Source organism: Mixophyes fleayi, chromosome 1 (assembly GCF_038048845.1).
Source record: "Mixophyes fleayi isolate aMixFle1 chromosome 1, aMixFle1.hap1, whole genome shotgun sequence".
Lineage (NCBI taxonomy): Eukaryota > Metazoa > Chordata > Amphibia > Anura > Limnodynastidae > Mixophyes > Mixophyes fleayi.
In genome coordinates, this window is record NC_134402.1 from 248,922,308 (window position 1) to 248,948,039 (window position 25,732).

The 25,732-nt window shown below is 39.4% G+C and overlaps 1 protein-coding gene across 5 annotated transcripts in view; it reads left to right on the plus strand.

Annotated features, from left to right (window-relative positions):
- KDM4C (lysine demethylase 4C) overlaps positions 1–25,732 on the plus strand; it is a 458,533-nt gene that overhangs the window by 36,439 nt on the left and 396,362 nt on the right. Inside the window, exon 5 of one of the 5 annotated variants that reach the window (XM_075209370.1) lies at positions 8,438–9,642. The exons of 3 other annotated variants lie outside the window; for them this stretch is intronic. In XM_075209370.1, the coding sequence (XP_075065471.1) occupies positions 8,438–8,698 (261 nt within the window). In that variant the 3' untranslated portion in view covers positions 8,699–9,642. Of the gene's footprint in view, positions 1–8,437; positions 9,643–25,732 lie in introns of those variants that run through there. One more of the 5 variants, XM_075209380.1, reaches the window with a different exon arrangement.

The window sequence follows — 25,732 nt, forward strand, 5'->3', positions numbered from 1 at the left end:
AGTTTGGTGCTACCATTTTGTTAAATAAAATAATTTATTTTATTTCGGATATTTGCCCGGGTGATTTTGAACCTATAGTTACCAGGTAGGCCAGCTGTTCGGCACAGAGTGATCCATTTAGCTCAGTATCATCACAAGCACTCCAGTAGTTGTTGCCTAAACATCGCAAAGCTGAAACTGAAATGGGTAGACTGGAATTGATGTATAAATACATAAGTTGCTGATTTTCTCATGTACAAAGCACACTATTTCGAAAATGTTCCTATTCATGCATGCAACACTACAATGAAGAAAACAAAAATAAATCACAAGCCATGTTAGCTGTACTGTTGCTTTATTAGACCCTAGTTTGAACTACTATTTTCTTTATGGGTATTTTGCTGTGGTTCAGGCAAAAATAAATTTGGGCTACATAAAAAAAAAGGGGGATCAAAAACACAAAATCAATTGAGACAGGGCACATTTGTGTTGTTACTTGTGTTTTTATTTGTGTTTTTTTTGGAAGGTGGCAGAATATAAGGGGGGGGGGGGGGAGGCTCAGACACACCATGCAATGAGGTATGTGCTGTCATGTCAGTGTGTTGAGAAGCTCTGCTCTAAACAAATGCAAACCTCCCAGAGCAGCGTTGAACAAGTGCCGCACATACTGGGGCACACAACAATACAGGTGTTTGGAGGGGAAGAGAGTATGGAGCAACTTAGCGCTTCAAAAGCGCTAAGCACACCACTGGTGGTGTGGCCATGCCCTCATTGTGACGTGGTCATCTTTAATCCTTCATTTGATAAGTCATGTGTAAATTCTTTAAAGTCAGAGTGACTGTGCCTTTAACCAGACTACATATAATATATATAATTAATATAATATAATATACACTAATCAGTCACAACATTAAAACCACTGACAAGTGAAGTGAGTAACATTGATTATCTTGTTTCAATAGATCCTGTCAGGGGGTGGGATATATTAGTCAACAAGTGAACATTCTGTTCTTGAAGTTGATGTGTTGCAAGCAGGAAAAATGGGCAAGAGTATGCATGATTTTGACAAGGGCCAAGTTGTGATGGCTAGATGACTGGGTCAGAGCATTTCCGGCTGATCTTGTGAGGTATTGCTGCTTTGTAGTGGTTAATACCAACCAAAAGTGGTTTGAGGATGAACTGATGAACTGCTTACAGGGTCATGGGCGCCCAAGTCTCACTGATGCCTGTGGGGAGCAAAGGCTAACTCATCTGGTCCACTCCCACAGAAGAGCTGCTGTGGCACAAATTGCTGAAAAAGTTAATGCTGTCTATGTTAAAAAGGTTATAGTACTGTATTACATTATTTTGATGTTTGTTCTCATTTACATGATGTTCTGACTGTTGTAAGAAGGGGAGAGAACTACAGACTTTTATAAAAAAAAAAAAAAAAAAATTTTTAACTCAAAAGGTTTTTATTTAATTTTTTAGAAAAGCATATTACAAGCATAGCAGTGGTTGCAGAGTACTTTTATGAATTTAAGTATATCATCTGCAATATTTTTCTGTATCATCTTGTTGAATTTGTTGTACTTTTGCTTTCTGTTCTTTTGGGAGACCAAAAGGGCCATGTATTTATCTCGATTATTCTTTTGTAATTTCCATTGTGTGTAGATGGGTGTATAACCTATTTTGAGGGATATTGAGCTTGCATAGCGCTAGGACAGGCTTGGCTAACCTGTGGCACTCCAGGTGTTGTGAAACTACAAGCCCCAGCATGCTTTGCCAATATATAGCAGCTTATTGCTGGAGGGGTATGCTGGGACTTGTAGTTTCACAACACCTGGAGTGCCTCAGGTTAGCCAAGCCTGCACTAGGAGATCCATATTCAACCTTTTTTCTATATATATATAAAGGTGCCTGAACACACACTGCATCGTAGCATGCTGCTTATATGTAGCTGTGCTTACCGGTTGGAGTGCCGGACTTGGACCATGTAGAAGTGGAAGAAGGGAATCTTGGTCTGATGAATCACGTTTTCTTTTACATCATGTGGATAGCCGGTGTGTGTGCGTTGGGGATGCACTATGGGATGAAGGCAAGCCAGCGGAGGCAGTGTGATACTCTGGCCAATGTTCTGCTGGGAAATCTTGGATCCTGGGAAACATTGGACCCTGGGGTTACTTTGCCATGTACCACCTACCTAAACATTGTTGCAGACCAAGTAAACCCCTTCATGGCAACAGTATTCCCTGATGGCAGTGGACCTGTTTCATGACCACCTTTTAAAAATATTTTAATAAAAGAATAATTTATTAAAACAATAATATATAGACCATCTGATACAGATTGATCTGATGCCCCTATTGCAAATACCTAGTATTCTCAGAATTCATGTTTAAAAGTAACACTCCTTATTAGTTGAGTTTTAGCTAATGAAAAACATTTAATATTGCATTATCGAAATATAAATTTGCATAAGCAATAACTTTACAACTAACACAACAATGTTTGGAACATAACATAAATGCCCCAGATTTAATACAAGAAGATCTTATTTGTTTAAGTTGTCAGTGGATGGATATTTGTTTATCTGGAGTAGGATAGCACTCAGCGTATGTAACAGAAGTCTGTTTGTCCTGGATCAAATAAATATCAAAAATCTTTAGCCACACAAAGACCACATAAAAATGGTAATGTTATAGGGTTTTTTCCGAAGAACTAATCAGATCCAGATATTGGAGTCCCGTATCAGCAATACCGCTGCTAGCAGGTGATCAGGGAAATAACTTCCCAAAACTAGTGTAAATCTTTATACTTCAAACAAACATTTCAATAATTAAGGCACCAGACTTTAAATGCTCCACTTTCATGGGTGATATCCAACATAACGTGTAGACCCCGCAGTATTGTTATGCAATTATACTGTATCACCTAGAGCAGTGGTTCCCAAACTTTTGCAGTTCGCGGCACCCTTAGAGTCTCCAAATTTTTTCAAGGCACGCCTCCAAAATAATTATTGAGCAGTCCTATTTTAGAAGTAGTTGGGTCAAAAAATTGTAATAAGTATTTAGGTCAGGACAGAAATACTTATTTAGTTGTATGCAAAAATGCCCCCTCTGCATCCAGACACTCTGCCCTCAGGCACTCTGCCCCCTCTGCATCCAGACACACTGCCCCCTCTGCAGCCAGACACACTGCCCTCAGGCACTCTGCCCCCTCTGCATCCAGACACTCTGCCCTCTCTCACACTGCCCCCTCTGCCCTCTGTCATGCTGTCCCCCCTCCTCTGCTCTGTCACACTGTACCCCCTCCTCTGCCCTCTCTCACAATGTCCCCCTCCTCTGCCCTCTTACACGCTGTCTCCTCCTCTGCCCTCTCACGCTGTGTCTCCCTCCACTGCCCCTCTCACGCTGTGTCTCCCTCCACTGCCCCTCTCGCGCTGTGTCTCCCTCCACTGCCCCTCTCGCGCTGTGTCTCCCTCCACTGCCCCTCTCGCGCTGTGTCTCCCTCCACTGCCCCTCTCGCGCTGTGTCTCCCTCCACTGCCCCTCTCGCGCTGTGTCTCCCTCCACTGCCCCTCTCGCGCTGTGTCTCCCTCCACTGCCCCTCTCGCGCTGTGTCTCCCTCCACTGCCCCTCTCACGCTGTGTCTCCCTCTACTGCCCCTCTCACGCTGTCGCGATCCCCCTCACTCTGCCCCGCGCCAGGTGCCAGCCATAAAAAAAAAAGAACACAAACTTACCAATCCGTCGGGCACCGGGACCCAGCAGCCTCCTCTCTCCCGCAGCTTGTTACTGACGTCGATATTCAGTGACAGCTGCGGGAGAGAGGAGGCTGCTGGGTCCCGGCGCCCCGACGGATTGGTAAGTTTCTGTGTTCTTTTTTTTTTTTTTTTTTTTTTTTTTATGGCTGGCCCGCGGCACCCCAGTTCCCAAACTGTGCGCCGCGGCTCCCAGGGGTGCCGCGGCGCACAGTTTGGGAACCGCTGACCTAGAGGGATCCTGGATCCGCCATCCTGGACTGTTTGAAACAGAATATTATGCCTTCATTGGAGTTCTCATCTCCTTCACATCCCACTCCTGGGTGTGGGAGGATAATCACCAGGTGGGCTGGGCTCTGAGAACAGTGACCAGACCTCCCCAGTGCGTGTCTTTTTCAGTGTGTGATTTAAAATACAATAACGAACTAATAAAGAGTCTATAGATATCTAAATCATATCCATGGTCACTTGCTAAATACTTCACAATAGTTTGACGCATTTCTTCGCTTAGAATGGTGATTTCTTTAGAGGTGTGAATATGCTTTATTCACCATTCTTGAAGAATCACAAAGCAAAACTTAACACCTCACTCCTTTCAGGTCCAGTTGTGACAGTCAAATAGTACAGAATAAAGGATAAGATGACCTGTGACACCATGGAGTATTATCTACCTACTAGAACAGTGGTCAGGGAACAGGGGTAAATTACCCCAAATGGGGTAAAAATGAAATTCCTGGGGGTAATGCTGCCGATTCACATGCTGTCAGTTGGATTGTAGACCCCTTTAAATGTGAAATTGCTGTTGTGCCAGAAGAGCCTCAAGGGTTGGCAGAGGCACTTATTGAGCTTCGATGCAATAATGAAGCACGTATTGCATTTGGATACAAAGCAGATCTGTCATATTTTTGGATGTCAACAGCTGCAAAGGCATCAAAATTGCACATGAGGAGGCAATTAAAAAGTTGCTGCCTTTTGCAACAACCTACCTTTGCGAACAAGGATTTTCCACTCTAACGAACATAAAAACAAAGCAGAGAAATCGATTGGACGCTGAAGACTGTATCCAAATTGCTCTGACATCAAAATGCCCCAATATTGATGCTCTTGTATCAAAAATGAAGCAACATAATTTCTCCAAAACCTGAAGTTTTGAAGTTGAAGCTTTCAAATTTTTTTTGAATAGATTCAATAAAATTTTGAATTCCAATAATTAATAATATATGATTTCCTTCCTTTTAAATCAAGGGGGTAACGTCGGCGTATCTAAATATATTTGGGGGTAAAAGGTAAAAAAGTTCCCTGACCCCTGTACTAGAATGTCCCCGTGGACTACAGTATGTCGAGTCACAATTAGAAACTTGTATGTCAGACTGGCAGAACAGCTCAGAAAAATGAAAAAAGGTCTTGATATGCATAGTGTCTGTGCATTACAAAAACCACCACAACCTCTACCCCCCCCTCATCCATCATTTCGATTAGGTACATTCTTAGAACACTGAACGAATTCAATCCAACTGCCACTCAAACAGCAGCCTCAGTTAGTAATTTCAAAGCTTTTCTCTGTACACTCGGATTTGTACATATGCATTTTGCCAGAATCATCCTAAACACTGCCGTATTCATTTATATTTTGTGATATTTAAGTCTCCACATACTTCTTAATCTAAACTATACTAAGCTAATCCTTAGACATAGACTATCACAGTAGTACTAATGTGATCCTCATACCTATTGATATACACGTTTTTTACAACTCCGTTTTGAGGTGCTTTGTCCCCTTGCTTCTACATTTAAAATCTGAACCCGCCATACTGTTATGGACAGCGATGTTCCCATGTATGAAAGTGATACACTAAAATATTTAGTTAACTGTATTTATAGGGAAGCAGTTTCCATTACAACTATTAATGTGGGTCTTTCCACTCTATACACCTGGTCACCTTAGACATTGAGGACCTTTCCAACCACTAATACGTTCATATCTATTATGCACTACAGTTTACAATATTGGACATCACTGCCACTTATAATACATTTTAATTTTCCTACTTCGTGGCACCCCGTACAATGGGTTAACTCCCTGTGTAGCTGTGTGTAGATAGGAAAAATTAAACACACATGGAGGGTATATAAGGTGACTGCCCCCTCCATACCAGTGTCTCATTTCCTGTCTCAGCTGAGTAAGGAGTAGTGCAGTTGCTTGTTATGTAAACATGTGGGCTTACCTTTTTTTCATGCAGGTCTGGCTCTTCCTGGGACACTTTCTGTCTACATTTAGATAACAGAAGTGGAGACTGTGATGGTGTCTTGATACACCGCTAACAATGTGAAAGTAGTCTTAGAAACACATACTTGCCAACTCTCCCGGAATGTGCGGGAGTCTCCCGAAATCTGCGTCGGTCTCCTGGATTCTTGGGAGAGCAGACAATTCTCCCGAATTCTCCCGGAGGGGGGCGGGACTCGAAGAACTGCGTTGTTGGCCCCACCCCCAAAGCCGTCATTACTTTTTTTGGCCAATAAAAATGGGACAGGGCCACAATGTCACGCATGGCACCACTAAGCCCCACCCTCTATTTTTAACGGACAAAAAAGTGATGCCTTTGGGGGCGGGGCTAACGACACAATTCTTTGAGACCCGTCCCCACACATCCACCTGCCTCTTGGGACACAATTTACCAATGTTGGCAACTATGTACAAACAGGATCCTCCTTGGAGCTCCCTCTGTCTTAGTACAGTCCTGGCATGCTTCCTGTTGTGGTTGTAAATTGGAAAGACGAGATTAACCTGCTGGCTTTTGTCTTTGATGTCTGGATAGTATTCCCAGCATTATAGTGGACACCGGCGCCTGTGCTTAAAGCAAAGTGTGCACACTAAGCCAGGAGCTGGGGTCACAGGTATTTATTTCATCACTACCAAGGCAATGTTAAAGGCTGGCATCGGTGCACAGGTGGCTGCTTAGGTCCGACTACATGCCGTATGAAGATTTCTGTTACAAATCCAGCAAGCGATTTGGTAAGCTGATGTGACTACTGGCTGCTGCTTGCACAACTAAGTATTATGACAAGCAAAAGGCATACAATCACAGTAGGACCAGAGCCCATTCCCAAAATGTTGAAGGTCACCCCAAGGTAAGGTGTTTTTTACAGTGTTATTGAAGTTTAGTTAGTTTATTTTTTCTATTAACAGTACCTGTGTGGAGCCTGTGCAAGGATAATCCATTATCAAATGAGTTTTTGTGTACGTTATGTGCCCATATGAAAGTGGAGTATTATTAACCTCTAGAACAATTTCAACAATTTTTTTTATCCTCAATAATAGTCAATGCAAGAATCTTTGACTCAGATACAAGGGACAAAAAGAGATAGAAGCCAAATTGATGAGGATATGGAGGATATGAAGCCTGGCCCATCTCCTTATGGATAGAGAAAATCTATGTCTGATAGTGATTTAGAAGAGATGAAAAACTGATGAAGTTTATGAAACCTATTGCACTTAAATCTGGAATATCAGTAGCCTCCGTTTTTAGAGTACTTGGATTAGGCTAGTACCTTACATAGGGTAATTTGAAGAAAATATCAGTGCACCATATATTCTAAAATGTGAGGAATCACATCAAAAATTGTGGAGGGAAGTTCACTGCAGAGGCTGCTCCCAGAGTGCTCTAGTTAGTCATAAAGCTACCCTCGGGAAGGTCTGAAATTAGAGCCACATACTGCTCTCACAGAGCATTTCTTGACTGAAGGAAGTAACTTCCCATCAACATTGGTCAGCATGTATCTTAAAAACAGAAGATGTTGAAGCAAATAAAATCCTGTGCAGCTATTGATGCAAGTTCTCCAAAAAATAAATACGATTTATTTGTTAAGCTTTGCTGGATACTAATTTTCCAGAAACCTGACTTCAGCAGTATTGGTGATTGAGCTCTTTTTCTACATCCGTGGACTTCCTACTGCATTAAAAAAATAAAAATAATAATAAAAAAAAAAGCAGCTGGCAGTGCCTTGGTTTGAAGAAACTTTTTTCTTTTTGCAGATAAACTGGATTCTATGGTGCAGAAGACGGCAGGCGGAAGGTCTACTCTCTCCACTCCAGTATCAGTGGGTACAGGAAGTAGTCGGAAGAACTACAGTATAGAGTTGCATCATTTGCCCCAATAGAATAATTTTATCATGTCTAGAAAAACCATCTTCCTTCCTGGAGTTACAGGCTTTAAAAGAAAGCCTTCAGAACATGTTGAAAGCTAAAATCATTGTTCATGTTCCTGCAAATCAGGAGGACACAGAATTTTATTCAGAGCTAGACCTAGTTCAAAAATCATTGAGCTTTCAGAACTGTCATGCATTACATGTTCTCACTCAATTTGTGCATGCAAGACATTTCAGTATGGAGACTTTCAACTCTATTGTCCATGCAAATGGAGTTATTTTAAATTCTATAGATCTGCAGGATGTATATTTCCATATTCCTGTTATAATTCAGCACTATGAATTTCTAAGATTATTTATCCATTATTGTCACTTCCAGTTAACGTGCCTTCCATTAGGCCTTTCCACATCTGCAAGAACCATATTCAAAGTGTTGGGAGTCCTTTGACTGCTCTCAGAAAGTGTGGCATGAGCCTGTGGCCTTATCTAAATGACATCCTGGTCATAGAAAAATCTGAGCATGTTGCACAAAGTATGACCTCTCAAGTGACCCTTTTTTTGTTTTTTTACAGCAACATGGCTGGGTGATCAACATATTAGAGAGTCCTGGGAGTCCAAATAGATACTGTAAAAGGCAAAGTATGCCTGTCAAAGGGAAGATTTGTCAAGAATCAATCCCTGTCACACCAGGCCCAATCTCAAAGACAGGTTTCGGTAAGGATGTCTCTCCACCTGTTAGAGATTTTCTTCAGCCATCGGCATTCTTCTATGGGCTAGATGGCATATGCAAGATCTTCAATTGGATGTACTTGACAAGTAGGACCAAAACTTAGAATCTTAGACCTTGGGGTCAGTCTTTCAAGGATCACAAAACAGCCGCTTGTCTGATGGCAATATCCAAGATTTTTTTTATTTTTTTTTAAATCGAGGTATGACCCTTTTAGAACCAATGTGGGTTGAATTTTCATAGATTGGGAGCTCATCTGCATACAAACATAATACAAGGCTTGTGGCTAAAAGGTAAAGACATCTCTTCGCAAATGTTCTAGGAATGAGAACAGTCTGGCATGCTGTTTTCCGACAACAGAACAGTTGCTGCTTTCACAAATAAGCAAAGATGCACCAAGAGCAAGACAATGATGTCAGAGGTGACAGCTCTGATGTTATGGGCAAAAAGCAATCTGACATCTCTTTCGGATTTTAATGTAGCAGGCAAAGGCAATGTCACAGCAAATTATCTCGCCAGGTGTCAGATCTACCCAGGAGAAAGGGCCTTACATGAAGAAATCTTTTACTGGCCATTTCAGAAATTCGGATCTCCAGATATATATGTCATGGCAACAGTCCAGTATGTCAAGGTATTCCAGTTTAATTCCTGTCAACGAAACAACAAGGCACTCTGTATATATGCTCTATCCGTACCATGGAACTTTTACACTGGGATATGTGTTTCCTACTTTCCTCTCATTCTGTGCAAAATCCAGAAAAAGCTGGTGGAGATAGTAGCAATCCTCCCATTTTGACCTCGCTGTCCTTGATTTATAGGGACTTGGAAGACTCTTCAAGAGCAACCTTGGCCTCTACCATACTGGCTAAATCTTTTACGTCAAGGACCAATTCTATAGCCGAATCCATACTCCGTTTCTTTGATGGCATGGAGATTAAAAGATCACTTTTAAGACACAGGAGTGTCCGTGATAAAGTTATTTGATATATAATATTATCAAGCAAAGTTATTTTTTCTTTTATTTTATTACAGAATATGGAAAGGATTCATTATGTGGTATAAAAATAAAATCTATAATCTCATGTCTGCATGTATCTCATTATTTTGGAATTTCTTAAGAATGGTTTTGTTAGTGGTCCAGCTCTTTCTACATTGAAAGTTCAGGTATCTGCACTCAGTATTATTCTTGATACCAAGTTAGCACCTCAAGACCTTATTTTTCATTATTTTTTTTCAAGCAGGTTATGGGCTAGGATCAAACCTATTGTTTTGGATGCCTTAATTTCAGATACATTTCAACCATTTATTAGAGAATCCTTTGGAATGGCTAATCCTCACATTATTGTTTCTTGTAGCAATCATATCTGCTCCTAAAGTAAATTACATGCCTTGTGGCATAAATTTCTTAAACATCTGTGCAAAATAAATACAAGGACTGATTCTGCTTATTTATGTTTCTTCTTTACATATCAATCAAGAAATAATACTACTTCTCTCTGTTCACAACCAAATAAGAAAGAAGAACAGTTACAAACTCAGAGTGCTATCAAATTATGTTTCCAGAACAAGTTGTTTCTGTCCCTGCAAAGACTGTACTCCTTTCAAACCTACTTTAGCAATGTGGAACAAAAATGTTATTGGACAGACCTATCGGGTGTGAAGTGTCTGAAGTTTTAAAGTCAGTCTTGACAAGGGCTGTGGCCACCTTCTGGACATGCAAGGCTCAGACCTTTGTGAACAGCATTTACAAATCAGCTGGATAGTCATCTCTGCACACTTTTATTAGTCATTATATTATTTGTCTCCTCTGCTGCTTTCACACAGTTTAGGAGAAAGATTTTTCAGCAAATTGTTCAATAAAAAGTTAATTAATGCAGTGTTGTTGTTGTTGTTTAGCCCACCCTTTTCATTTATACTGCTTTGATATGTCCCATTGTAAGTGCTGCCATGGAGTATTTCAAAGAAAGGAAATTAACGAGGAGTATAATTTTACCATATCTTGTATACAGATTAATAAAGCACCACTGACAGTATTGTGCTTTTTGAGTCTATTATGTTATTTTGCAAAATGCCGTTTCTTCTACTATACTCTGATTAATGTCTTCAACAATGAACTGTATGGCTTTACTTGTGAACGGCGGGATTTACACATGTATTAACCTGCAGACACTAAATTAAGTTCCAGTGGAATCAGCCTATAAAATTAGACTCATTAGTCCACTGTTTCACACCTGGATGAATTAATTTAGCTTAATAAACCCTGCAGCCAATCAGACTGTTCTGCTGCAGGCTATAAACACACGTCTGGGAACTCGCATGACCGTAATTCCCTGAAAAAGTCTGACAGGATTTCAGGTGAAATGTGAAGGAATCCTAAGTATCAACTCCGAGGCAGCTCTACTCTCCTATAAGGTACCCCCCGCCCACGTCACCTTGCACCTATCCTGATTCAAACACCACGTAGAGTTCTGAAGGGTGATGGACAAGCGAGGTGAACTGCAGAAAGTTGAACTAACGAATGGGTTCTGGGCTGGGGAACCCTCCCACCAGTCTCTTGCTTCTCCCGTTCATCAAGCCACATCCAACAGGGACAATCTCTCGACTGCTGCGACCTCCGTAACTTGGAGAATCTGGATCTCTCAGCCCTACGAGGAGGGTGCAGCATGAAGGAAGACTGAGGAAAGTGCAAGTTCCTTGACATACTACTATCAAGACTTTTATTTGCTTCACAATTGACTGGTATACCGACTACCTTGATTGTAACACAGCGGCTGAACATCCACTGCTGAGTATAGTTGCGCCTGTTGTAAACTGTCTGGATGGATTGAACTATCATAGGAACAAAGGAGAACTTGCCAATTAAAATAAGTCCTATCTACTCTTTAAGACTACCATAGTGTGCACACTCATTTGGGATTATGCAATTTTGGATTTAGTAATCTTCCATATCATTGAACTGGACACTTGCCTTTTTGGATTAACACCTAGCACTAATTGGCAGCATATGTGTTTGAATCACTAGCCTGTCAGTTTTCTGCTTTTTCAGTGAGTTACAAATTGTCTTATGTATATAATGATACTTTATTATTAAATAGTTTCTTTATTTTCTCTTTGAACTTATCTCTGGTATTTAGAAATCCTATTATTACGCTGTTTCTAGTACCGACCAACACACACACACACACACCAACTCTCACTGGTCCTACACATTACATCGTAAAGCTGCACCATGGAATATGTAATTTTTTGGTGTATTTAAGCAAAATTCTCTGTGCACAGAGCCGTGGCTTAGAATTCTAGCGCCTGGGGCGAAAAAGACAAATGCCGCCCCCCCAGCCCTCAATTTTAACCAAATGAGCCTAAAATATTCCTCAATTGCGCCCCCCTTCAGCGTTGCGCCCTGGGCGGTCGGCCCTGTCGCACAGCCCTAGTTACGGCCCTGTCTGTGCACATCAGGAAGCAAAGATAAGATAATTCAATCTGTATAAATCTATATAAAGATGTGTAGTACCAGAATACAGTTCTTTTTGTAGAGTAAAAGTTAACTTTTTATTTCAACCATGAATATCTTGTAAACATATATCCTTAGGGGATATGGTGAAAGGACACAGGATTTAATTGTGGTGTGATTTCATCTTTATATCACAAGGCGGAAGAGTACTTTCCTCTCAGGGGAACTTTGTGGACTTTTGTATATTTTGATTTGAGACACACTGCACTATTTTTCCTGTATTTTGTATCTCTATGAGTCTGGATTCAGACTATAGGAATCCATTTGAGGAGGTGGAGAAGGTTGTCACCCCAGCGAAGAAAGTGAATGGGAATAGGGGGACATAATACCTCCCTATATGTGACAAAGGTGCGTGCCAAGTGTATGTTTTTGTCATTGTATATGTTGTGGTATTTCTATGGAGAGAAGTGGATACTCCACTACATACACCAGGCTGCATACTTAGTGAAGCGCCACATTAGATTATTTACTCATTGATTTTAGGATGCAGGAAAATGTTTAACATGTGGTGGTGTGGTATAGAAGGACTCCAACTGTATAATGCACATAAATGTAATAAAACGCTACCTGTAACAACCATAACTTAAGCGTGAACAGTTTTGTCTTTTTTAGAAAAATCTATTACTTTACTATTATATGGAAATAATGGTTTAAAATCAAACTATTGATATGATATTGAAAGCATTCTATTTGGAGGCCCTTGAAATATCCATGATTAATAGTACAAAATAACTTGAAGCTGTTCATTGGCTAATAAGGACCATTCCTTTCCTAGAAGGATGGTCTCTTACTGGAACTGCTGGTTTTGAAACCTACAACTACATAATAAATACAATCGAACAGAACATGTCAATTATAACAGCAAATATGTATTCTCAACTGACTTTTAAAGCAACCATTATCAACCTTTAACTAGAAAGACAATTTAATTTTAACCTATGCTAGTCAGGTTAAGAAAATAAACATTTTACTTAATGAAACTATAAAGCAAATTTAGAGATATCTAGATCTAGATATCAACCATTTTCAGTTCAGGTCCATTTTTTTTGTAGGTGTGCACTCAATTTAGTCTTGCCTGGGTTATTCTATTCTAGACTACTCCCACTCCTTTGACCATGGAGATTATATGTGATAAGCATTTCTTTGTATAAGTAGTTTAACTTTGAAACCCCATCTATATGGGATTCCACTAACTCTTAGTGCTGTTGTTATTGCTTGGAAGATCTCCTTTTGGCAATGTTAGCAGGAGAAAAGTCGGGGGGGAAAAGTGAAAATCTTCCAAGATTTCATGGTCTCCTGTTGTCCTGACTGCTTTAGGTATTCTTCTTTTAATATGGAAGAAATGTACTCTTGGGAGGGAATACGACAGACAAGTTGGAAATGCAATTCATGTTATCACCTGAATAACTTTGTGAATATAGTGTCAAAATCACATAATTTTAGGACAGTACTACCAAATGTGGGACAGAGTGCCACATCCACATTCTGTACAACAATCCTGAGAAGAGATGGGGTAAATGGCATGCAGTTTTTAGGAAACCAAGCATCACCTATAGCGTTTACAAGCATTTAATTATTCTTACATAAATCAAACTAATGGTGATCCTTTCCTTTATCTTAGAGGAATGGGCTATTTGAAAGGTCTCCCTGTGTCCTCCTCCCATTTTAGCTCGTTGATGTCATTATCAGGTTGGCTATCGTCAACCAATATAAAATGTTGATAGCAAGAGATTAGGGATTAATTTAAGTTTACATTGCAATTCCAGTGTTGTTGGCTGTGTCAACTTCCTCATTGCTGGAGTCGAGTTCTGTAGATGTCTGATCTAGAGGAAAGGGATCTAGATCAGACTTGAATTTACTATTATGTTTGGACCATGTTTTGAAAGAATTATGATCTTGTCCAAGAAAAAAGGCTGGATTGTTCCATTGTGGTATCATTTTTGAGTGGTTTCTTATTAATTTGACATGCTGTTGGTGTGCTATAATCCCAGGAGGAAAGTGAACGGTGAGTTGTTGGGGCAGTTGTAAGGGTGGTGGTGGGGTCTGTGCTTGTGGAAAATTCAGAGCAGGGAGAATATATGTTTAGTATACCTAGTCTAGTATGAACATTACAGTGGTAAAGCACATATTGTATCCGGTGTGTTGCCATATAATTATTTTGCATAGTGGGCATACCCCAGTTCCCACTACCTAATATGCCTCTGCAGGATGTAAACTCGTATTCTGGGCTTCCTACCGGACCACATAATTCTTGTAATATGATTGGTTTTTGATGGTTTCTTTAAGGGCTGTAGTGTGTGCTGCTTGGCACTACTGGATGAAATTTCTCTTATCTTTCCTGTGATAATTGGGGTGTCATCCTCCTGGTTTAAAGATGTGGACTGGAGGTGCAGATTGAAGTGATTTTTGTAGTCAGTGTATGAGTTGAGGTTAGGTTTGTTGTGGAAATCTTCAGACTAGTTTCAGGATACGCAGGTATTTAGTCCACAAATCCATTTTTTGGTTGTTTATCTGTTAAGAAATCTGCTCTTTTCTATATTGTCAATCAGACAATAATTTTTTAAAATAGCTATAAGGTGATGGTAGATCACTATAATATACAACACTATAATATACAACATTAGGCTTCTCAACAAGATTAGAGAACTCAGTCAGTTTGTATTGTGACAAAAATTTCACTCATGTAGAGTATTTAACTTAAAAAAAATATCATATGCTTGTATTGTGGTAGAAAGATGTCCCTCATCATAAATAGTTTAGCCCCCCCCTCCGAAAAAGCTGCTACCAGCACTAGGTTATGACAGACTAGGCCGTTGACACTTTAACAAGGAAACCCATAATGTGGGGTCTCCCTGTGATAATGTCACATAGCCCTAGTGCCCGTTCAGCATGGGGCTGAAGTCCCTAGGATAATCTGGCCCATGAAGAAAATGCACCTCCCACCCCATCCCCCAAAAAATCTAGCCCTGTGCTTAAAGAACTAGTGTGGTTGGTGTGAGATAATGTTTAAATAGTTATATATTTTTTTTCTGGTGCATCAATCAAGTCCCTGCAACACCTGACTTGCCTAATCTTGGGTATGATGGTGTAGCATACCAATGGTTGACAGAGAATGCTGGCAGTAGTAGAACTACAAGCACCAGCATGCCCTGGCATCAATAGGCATGTGCACAAATTGTACCAGGTGTGTTTATACAATGAACAATCGGTGAGTGAGTCACTCAGTGACTCACAAGACTTGGTGACACAGCAGTGTTTCACCTTCACTTCGCTCTCTAATTCTCTCCACCTTTAGAAGAGCTGAGGACAGAGCAGTGCATCTATTGTATATGTACTATATAAAATACACCATCTTGGAGGGACTACCGTGTGGCATAATATGTACTTGGGGGCATTACTGTGTGGCCTAATATGAACTGGAAAAAGTAGATGGCAGCATTGATAAGTTAACTTTACTTGAAAAAAACAGCTTGAATGAGACCTTTGTTTTAATACGTTCCAAAGGGCCTCCTTAAAATCCGCCAGGAAATATTTTTAAATCAACTTGATACCACCAAGACGGAGCAAAGGCAAATGTAAATAAACTGAATAAGGCGGGGATTGATGGCATGAAAATAGTGCTAGACACACCCCTATGGCAGTGTGTCACAGCGCAGTATCCCCCTTTAGATTTCTCTTGGTGCATACCTTAATGAAATGTGCTGTGTGTGCCTCTGCTGGCATCCATAGCCCGCTGGGCCCTGTAGTGCGCCTTCAAAAAGAAAAAAAACGCTGATATAAATATGTACACACTCCACTAAATTCCATCCACATGTGGGGTCTCACCACTGCTAACCAATATACATCACCTTTCCCACTCTCTGTCTAACCAGTTAAAGTGAAGGTGCTCTTTATTGGTCCATCTGTTTTCGTCTCAGTTTTAACCCAAGGGTTTTAACGCTGGCAGATGCAAGTGGACATGAGCAATAAATGGGTAAAAGAGGGCCTGTGATGGGGCCTCGTGTGTGTGTATGTGTATGTGTGTATATATATATATATATATATATATATATATATATATATATATATATATATATATATATATATATATATATATATATATATAAAAAAAATAACGTATTATTGCTGTTTGAATATTTATTTATTTTATTGTACAAGTGCACTACAGGTCTTGGTGTGCCCTGGATGCCAGAGCAAGCTGGAATCCAAACATTTTAGGTATGTCAGAGGTTGCTTGGACATGTACGTTTGACGGGTGGTTAAACGTACAGGTCCCAGTTCCTTCTCTGGTTCTGCCTCTGCTAGTGTATGGAGTAGTAAGTGTAAGATGCGTCTCAGCAGCATATAGTCTTATTCTTTAGCATCTTTATGCACATCATGGAGATGCGTATTATATGCACAAAAAAAAGGGCACCTTCGTCCAAGAATAAATGAGCCCCTGTGTTGAATGACAAATATACAGTGGCTCAATTGATTCATAGCTGCTTTAAGAAAAGGTTCTTCAGATTGCATCTAACACTTTAGGGGCAGTAATACTACTTGTGGCCCTGACTTCCACCCAGTTACAGACGGCTGTTCTTGTGGCCTGGCTCCTCCTGTGTAAAGTTTGTCAGATATTTGACCAGAGGACATAGCTTTAGTTAGTCGATGGGTCTGAGAGGACCTAAAGTGTCCTCTCAAGTGAATAATGCTTTTTTTAGGGCGCTTTTAACGAGGTCATACAGCTAGGCTTCAATTCAGCAGTTATGCCTGTCATACTTTTTTTTTGGATCGATGAGCCAGTAATTCTGTCTCTGGTCTCCACTGACGTTGATAGGATGTCATGTCTTTTGTTCGTCAGAGGAGGAGCAGGAAGTGGCAGTTCTGGGAGCTCCAGCTCCCGGTAGACCGACTACCTTTCTCCCTCTCAGGGAAATGGCCCAAAGTGCACTCATGGTTTCCCCATCTAGATGATGAGTGAAAAGGGGGCAAGGGGATTCCCATTGCTTTTAAAATTTTAATTTGGCCTGTAAAAAGGTAACTTGCCTCGATGTCAGCTTAGCCACACCCCTCCCCTCATCCCCTGCAGACCAAAATCCAACATGGTCTGGATGGCTGTGTCAAGACTATATTTAAATAACAGACCTAAATGGAGGTTACCATGATTGAATCATGGAAGTTCTCATGGGCTAATGTTTTTCCTAATCTTCCATGTTACCAAGAGTGATCCAGGAAATTATCACTAATCTTTATTGCTAACTTTTAGTCCTGGCATGAAAAAGAATAAATAGGCACTCAGAGGGTTCCATATAATGAAAGATAAGGTGTCAGTGTGGCCACCAAGGTATGCTGAAAAGATATGCACCGAGGTTAGTTGTGTTTTGACAGCAATCTTTGTTTAAAACCAGATGTGTAGCAATGCTGGGTCCTGAATGTCCATATAAATAATGAAATCATAAAAAAGCAAAGCAATTTTGTATAGTGATCTTGAAAGTTGATAGTTGTTAATGAACTTGAATTGTAGGTAAAAATAGGCACATGTCTAATAACACTGTAAAATGCTTTGTTTTGATGAACAGGTTGCTACTTTGTTTGGCCGCAGTTCTTGAAATATGATGCACAGTGGAGAGTGGTAGTAGAAATATCAGTCAACACGTTTTGTGGCATGATTGCCACTTTGTCAGGATCAGTAAAATACACTAAATTCCATTGAATGGATGTACTACTTTTTTGTGACATTGCAGGTGCGTTTTTTTTTCTAAAACTGATACTATGAAACACTTTAAATCAAGAACACCAAACGCGCTGCCAAAGAACATAGCAATGTCAATTATGGCAAAACAAACTCCTCAGAGGGTGGTTATTTGTTGAAGATCAGTCAACAAAGTTTGTGGCGTGTTTGCAACTTTGGCAGGGTCACAATATTGATGAGATACAGAGACCGCCATTAAGTTGAATGAGTTCTCTGTACTGCGCCCTGGAATCAGTGGCGCTGTATAAATAAATGATGATGATGATATTTGGACATGCAGCTGGTTCATGACAATTCAGTGTCCAATTGTTCTAAGAATGTTTTTAGAGAAATTATATTCCAACAGTTTTTTTTTCTTTTTTCGATTAATATAATTATCAGAAATAATAGAAAATAAATATTACACTTAGCCTAATACCAGTGGATTCATCGAAATGATTGTATAGTTGGAACGTTGCTGTTCTGCTGTGCTATGTGTTAAAGTACACTTTCAGTACTAATAAATTGATGTTGAACCTGCACCTTGTATCTGTCTGTATGATCTAAACGACCCAGTATCCTTAAATATACCCAGTGCCCACTTTATTAGATACACCTATTTAGTACCGGGTAGGTCCCCTCCTTTGCCACCTAAACTGCCTGAATTCTTAGTGACGTGGACTAAACAAGGTGCTACAAGCATTCTTTAGAGATTCTGGTCCATGATGACATTATAGCAACACGCACTTGCTGCAGATCTGTTGGCTGCACATTCATAGTATTCACACTATTACACAACTAGCCTACACCGTTAACAAAAGGCAGAATCAATCCATTTATTAATGTTTATGCCAAACTCTGACTCAGACTACCATCTGCATGTCGCAGCAGAAATCGAGATTCATCAGACAAATTCACCAGGCAAACTGTCTAGTTTAGGTGAGATTGTGTCTCTGCAGTGTCAGTTCCTGTTAGCTGACAGGAGTGGATCCTGGTGTGGTCTTTAAGGTTCGACATGCTGTGCATTCGGGTTCGAGATGCTCTTCTGGATACCACTGTTTTAATTTATGGTTGTTTGAGTTACTGTCGACTTCTTCCTTTCACCTTGATCACATTTAATACTACTTAGATCACATTTCTTATCCATTCTGGTGCTTGGTGTGAACAACTGAACCTCTTGACCATGTTTGAATGCTTTTATGCATTAAATTGCTTTCACATGACTGGCTAATTAGATATTTGTATTAACAAGCAGGTGTACCTAATAATGGGGCCCTGATTGTATCTATATCATCTGCTGGCAGAGGAAGGCTGGCATATTTTAGCCTGGGGGGCAAGACTCGACTCGGCAACCTATTAGGAACATTTTAAAAGGGAAAAAATGCAGGTGACCCAGCCCAAGGTCTATGGGACCAGCCCAGGGTGGCAGATGCCCAGCCTGCCCCGTCTGCTGGGCTGCTACTCTAAAATAGAAGCAGATATTCCAATAATTATTATGGATCATATGTCCGATACATTTTATGGATTTGGACTGTAAAGCAGCTTATTGATCTTTTACAAGCATGGAGATTACATCTGTTTCCTATGGGGGGGGGGGGGGGGGGAAACAAAAAAAAAAAAGATATATTTGATAAGACAACCTCTGAAAAATGTGCCATTGCTGTCGTGCACCACTTGACAACATGGTCCTGTGATAAGTACTGTAACATAATTTTCCTGCTGTTTTTTTTAAACTGGATTCAATTTATATATATTTTGACTACTTTTGAATAGCTGGTCAACCTCTTGGTTGAACTTTTATTACACATCCTAATAATTGACTTTATGTATGTGATGTGTGGTTCTTCTAAAAAATTTTTATATATATATATATATATATATATATATATATATACACACACACACACATGTACACAAATAATGATACCCTTGTTTTAGCTTTTTAAGTTTAGATTATGTTAATTTTTTTAAATATATTTAGTAAATATGTAATTTCAGCAGCCATTCATACTCTACCAGAGTTTGGGATCTAGTAGTGTAAGATTCTCACAGCTTGAAATTCTGGAGGTGACACCAATGGAACTCTAGTGTGCTCTCCCCTTGGTATTTGCCACTCCTTCGACATGCTCTTGCCATAGCTTTTGTTTGGGCAGGACATTGTGTCATAGCTGTCTGGACAAGTTGGGTAAACTAGTAAATGCTGTTAGTAATTAGTTATGAAAGGAGTGGGGACAGCTCTATTAGATATACTGGAGCTATCATTCTGTGCAAACCTTTACTATTAAAACTGCTTTCCAGAAAAGTGTGTTGCAGTACAAAAGTGGAAAAACATCATTAGATGTCATTTTTTATTTTGTTTTTGTAGATCTAAAAAACCTATGATGATAAACAAAAGAAAAGCACAGCATTGTATATTAACATTTCTTGAGAAATAACATACCCTCAAGGAAGTATCATTTTTAATTTAGAGTGTTTCCAGAGCAGAGGTATGGGCATTATGTTGATTACAAAGTGCAGTAAGCATGCTTTGTGAACCACCTACCCTTTTTATGCCAGTAGATTACAATTACAAGCACAGCTTTTTTACAGTTCTGTGGGAGTGTCTATGATTCATGTAGCTTTGAATGAGCTGAGATGTAGGGATCTATTTACTAAACTGCGAGTTTGAAAAAGTGGAGATGTTGCCTATAGCAACCACTCAGATTCTAGCTGTCATTTTATAGAATGTATGAAATAATTTATAACTAGAATCTGGTTGCTGTAAGCAACATCTCCACTTTTTAAAACCCACAATTTAGTAAATATACCCCTTAGTATTGAAAAATCTAAAAACAAACTCTTTGAATATTTTCTCACAAATTCCATTTTTGCAGCTAAGTTTTAATTATCCACACGGTGGTGCTCTTGCACAGAGTTATTTTATGTAGAAAGCTTTACCACTATAGAAGCTCAAAGGATGCTTTTCTTGTGTTCATTTTGTTTTAGTAAGATACATGCATTTGCATAATAAATGTCATTCTTGAGAAGTACCTATTTTGGAACCTTCATTTTCTAAACATTTATCTAAAGCAGAAGCATCAGACAGCAAGCAATCAACGGAGGGGGTGTGTCTTTGTTAAAATTACAGATATACTCTGCTCCTGTTGTGTTTCCATATCAAACTACGTGAATGTGTCTTGAGACAGTTGATTTTATAGTGTGTGTTTCTTAAGAATAATTCAATCTGAAATGGATGTTGCTATAAGAAGAATCTCACACGAAAATAGTAGACAATATCTGATTATTTAATTGGATACCTAGATTATCAAATTGTAGATAGCCCTTATCTCTTCCTCAGGTAGTTTGCTGTCTTTTGCCAGGCATATGGATCACTAAAGCCTCATACCCACTGGCATGTGAATTGCATATAAGAATGCAATTGAAAATATGCATTTGAAATGTGACTTGACATTTGTTTGTTAACTAGCAATTTTATTTGCATTCAGGAAGTTAGAGGTTGCTTCATTTGTGCAAGAGGTGTTTTCAAGATCTATAGTGCAACGCACTTGATCGCAAGAAATTAACGCAAGTGGGTATGCATTGTTCACACCTGTTTACATGTTTCCACACCAGCATTAATAACATTAGTAAACATTTAGTGTATTTTAACACCAGTGGGTATAAGATCTTACGGTGTCAATGGGGCCTGACTGTAACCAGATGACATGATCTGTCTACTTGTGGCAAAACATCCATTTTGAAAGACTGCTAATCCAAGGGGAAAATGTTGAGACTCATACATCTGTTCTCCAGCAGAGAGAGAAAATATTTAGATCCATGTACTGAAGTATATTTGGATATATGATTGTCTTATTTTATTTATAAAAGCCACAGAATCCTCAGCTCCGCACAATCAGCAAAAACTAAACCAAACAAAATACAGATTGGTAAGGGGAAAGAGAAACAATAGAATCCTTAAAAATCAATATGGGATAATAGAGAAAGCAACTACATAATAAGGCACAGCTAGAAGGAAGGAAACATTAGAAAGAGGATGAGGAGAATAGAGGAGGTAGAGCGGGCCAAACTTGTCAGAATTAACATTCAAGAAAAGTAGGGAGATATACAGATGTTTATTTTAAGTAATCAGTGCACTAAGGTAACCTAATCTAAAGCTGGGTACACACTGCATTTATTTTTCACACAATAAATGGGCATTTGGTCCAATATTGCATTAGTGTGAATGCTCCTACGATCATGTTTTATCATACCAAAGCACATCATGTAGTTTATCTTTATTTTATAAGTGAGCTTAAAATCACTATAAATGATGAAACAATGTTGTGCCAATTCTACATTGTGTACATACTCGCAACCTTCTGTCCACCAGATGTGCCGATAGTTCCTCCAACAGCGACGCCTTGGTGGGCGTACATAGTTTAATTTTGTTTCTTACATCTCCAACGTGCTATATTGTCTAAACCAGGCCTGTCCAACCTGCGGCCCTCCAGGTTTTGTGAAACTACAAGCCCCAGCATGCTTTGCCAGTTGACAACCGTTTGATACCTGAAAGGGCATGCTGGGACTTGAGGACCGCAGGTTGGACAGGCCTGGTCTAAACCATGAAACACATGGAAATAGTGATGTTTTCATAGTGAATCAATAATAAACCTTTTTTCATATACGCTATATGTCCTGTTCCTATATGCAAGTATATTGTTTGAAGTTTAATAATTTGGTCAAGGTGGTAATTACTTCCATTTACTACAATCAGTTGCGATGCTATTAATATGCAACGTAATTATTAGCATAACAACCTTTAAATAAGTAACGTATTTTCTATCTTTTAATATAAAGTGGTGAAGAAGCTAATTAATGTTTCCAACATTTACATTGCATTAAGTTTGGTATCATTCTGTTTGCAATTGCATGAGAATGCTTTCGAACACTAGTTATAAATTATATCACTTTTCATATACCAAATAGCAAGACCAGAGAGTTCATAAAAGAACTGGTTTATACAGGTCTAGTGGCGGGAGCTTGAGAAAGGACACCTGGCCATTTCAAGGAACAATGACCAGAGGAATCAACCAATGACATGTTGAGTTCTTGGAAGGTGAAGACCCATCGACTTATGAATGTGGACCTTAATACTGCAACTGTTTATCTTTGTGATGTCACTGCTTTTTACAAATGTACATTATATGTACAGCGCTGCGGAATTAGTGGCGCTATATAAATAAATGATGATGATATATTGTTCATCTCTTGCTTTGGAAACCAGAGCTTTCTCATAGAGCTTGTGTTGGTGCTAATAACGCAAGCTAATGCTTCTCAAACCTTGCCTTTTAATACTTTGCAAATAAAACCTTTGTACTTTGGAACCACAGCAATCGCATTAGAGAATCTTTATTTTATGCAATACTACGACGTAACAGTATATAACATGAGTTGTAAGTACCTTTTAAAAATACATATTCTCAATAATGTCTCATTTATTTACTGATGTGACGTGTGTCCACATCTTTAATTCTGTATTATCTACCTGCAATTTTAGTTATCATACTTTCTTAAAACATATGTAAATAAACAAATAGAGCCAGAGAACACTCATACTGTAATATTGCAAGGCACCATATAATATTTAAATCTGAAATATGAAATGAGTACAATTGGTTAATTTAAAAAGGGCTTATCTGTATAAAATACTCGCTTATCCCTCTTCAGTCTGCTTGAGAGTGATATCACTTAAACTCAAATCCAGTGTGGAAATGAGAATAGGCCCAAGTAAAAACAAAAACAAGCCACAACAAGTGACCATATGTGTTTAATAGGCTAAAACGTTTATTACACCAATGGTTAAAAAACCTTATAGTAAAATGAAGGTAATATCGCTTATCTGGTCCAAATATATATCCACTCTGAAGCTAAATTTTATAACCTATCATGGCCATTATCAAGCATACAGACAAGTCCATAGGTTCAGTACACCTGTATGCATCATGTATGTGTGTATTCATCATGAAATGTAAGCACATGTACATAACATCTAAAATGCTTATATTTACTGGTGTGTTATGTGCACATTTTGTGTATTTAATTTTCCGGGCAGATATAGATATAGATAGAGAGATAGGTAGATAGAGATATAGAATGTTTAACAGTTATACAGAGGTAATTTTAGGAAGCACAAAATAGCCAAGACAGGGCAAAATCCTCTTGTGCTTACATTTCTGACAAAGCGTATTGGTTTGCACAGGTGGGTTGGAGGAATTGGGCAGAAAGTGGGTGTTCTAGCTTGCAAAATGTGATTTCATTTTGCAAAATAATATTATAGAAGTTAGATAGAAGGGAGTGTGTGCATTTTTGGGGGCACTCCATTCTTCTTTTTTTTTTTCTAATTCTGTTTTTTATTGAAAATGGTGCAGCTTATACACATTTGAACAGTATTTTACATACCATTGAGTATTATCTTTAGCTATCTATTAAACGACCTATAGATATCAAACAGCGCCTGTAGTATAATGCGTTTAGATGTTTAACAATATACTTAGCCGACAGAACTGTAATATATGCAAATTTATCAAAAGATGCGTAGTTGCCTAACCACGTTTTGGATGCGGTATGGGGGGGTATTTTTTTTGGGAGGGGGGGTAGTACTTGGACTTTAGTTATTACATTGGGTGTACAATGTGGTTTCCTTGAACTCAATTCATTCATACCATAGTAGATGGAATACCCTGTATTTATCGCCTGAGGAGTAAATCAAGTCGTCCATGCACATGTAAAAGTCTAGACATTTTAACCATTCTTTGATAGAGGGGGCTGCTGGCAATCTCCAGTGGACCGGTGTGACAGCCTTTAATGCATTGCTGAGGTATTTCACATCAGACTTTTTATACTGGGAAATGTGCACTTTGGTATCATGTAGTAGCCAATAAATTAGACAATTTGGTAAAGCAGTACCCACTATTGCTTTGGAAGAAGTATAACTGTAACCCAGATGGGTCTAAGAGATGAGCATATGACAATATGTGGCGGCATCTCCAGCAAAGATGTGGAGTTCCCGGGAACATTTGGAGGCTGGGACATCTGTACCACTGAGATAACTCTTTATATTGTCTTTCGACCACTCGCACACATACAGAACTGGCATGAGTGCGTTGGAATATGTCACTCCAATCTTGTTTGGATATAACATTTCCCAGCTCACGTTCCCAGTCGTTGGTGAATTTCAGTAATTCATGAAAGGAATAAATGGCGGATAAGGTATGTTTCGGTTGCTGAGGAGTTGTACATAAGGACTTAAATTGTGTGAGTGTGCGCCCTGCCATCTCACGAATCCATGGGGAGCCTATAAAGTATTTTATCTGCAGGTGTCTTCTTATATCTGTATTGGGTAAATCCCATTTAGACTGCAGATCAGCAAAAGGTAGGATCCCTAATCCATCCACCAGCTGGCCGAGACAAGTGACCTCTGCCTGTATCCATTTGTGAACGGTCTGTTTTGTGATGCCGGGAGTGATGTCTGGGTTGTCGAAGAGTGGAGTCAAGGGTGAGTATTTTTTTGAGATGTGTGCGATATTTCATAGCTTAGACCATTTTGTCAGGGTAGGAGCAATTTTTGGGTGCTTGGTGATGGGGAATGATGATTGCCAAGGAGTGAAGTTAATCTGTGTTCGTAGTGTATGTCCCTCAATCTAAACCCATTGTTTATCTGACCACCCTCCCATCCAGTCGAAAACTCTATTCAACATAGCATCGTAATAACTAGAGAATTGCGGCAGTTGTAAACCACCAGCATGTTTGCGTCTATAGAGGACGTCATGTTTGTTTGGAGAGGTAGGAGACTCCACTACAGTGTCGTATAGCCCTGTGCAATTCATTGAACCATGAGACAGGGATGAGGACAGCAAGGAGATAATCTGCAAAAAGAGCAA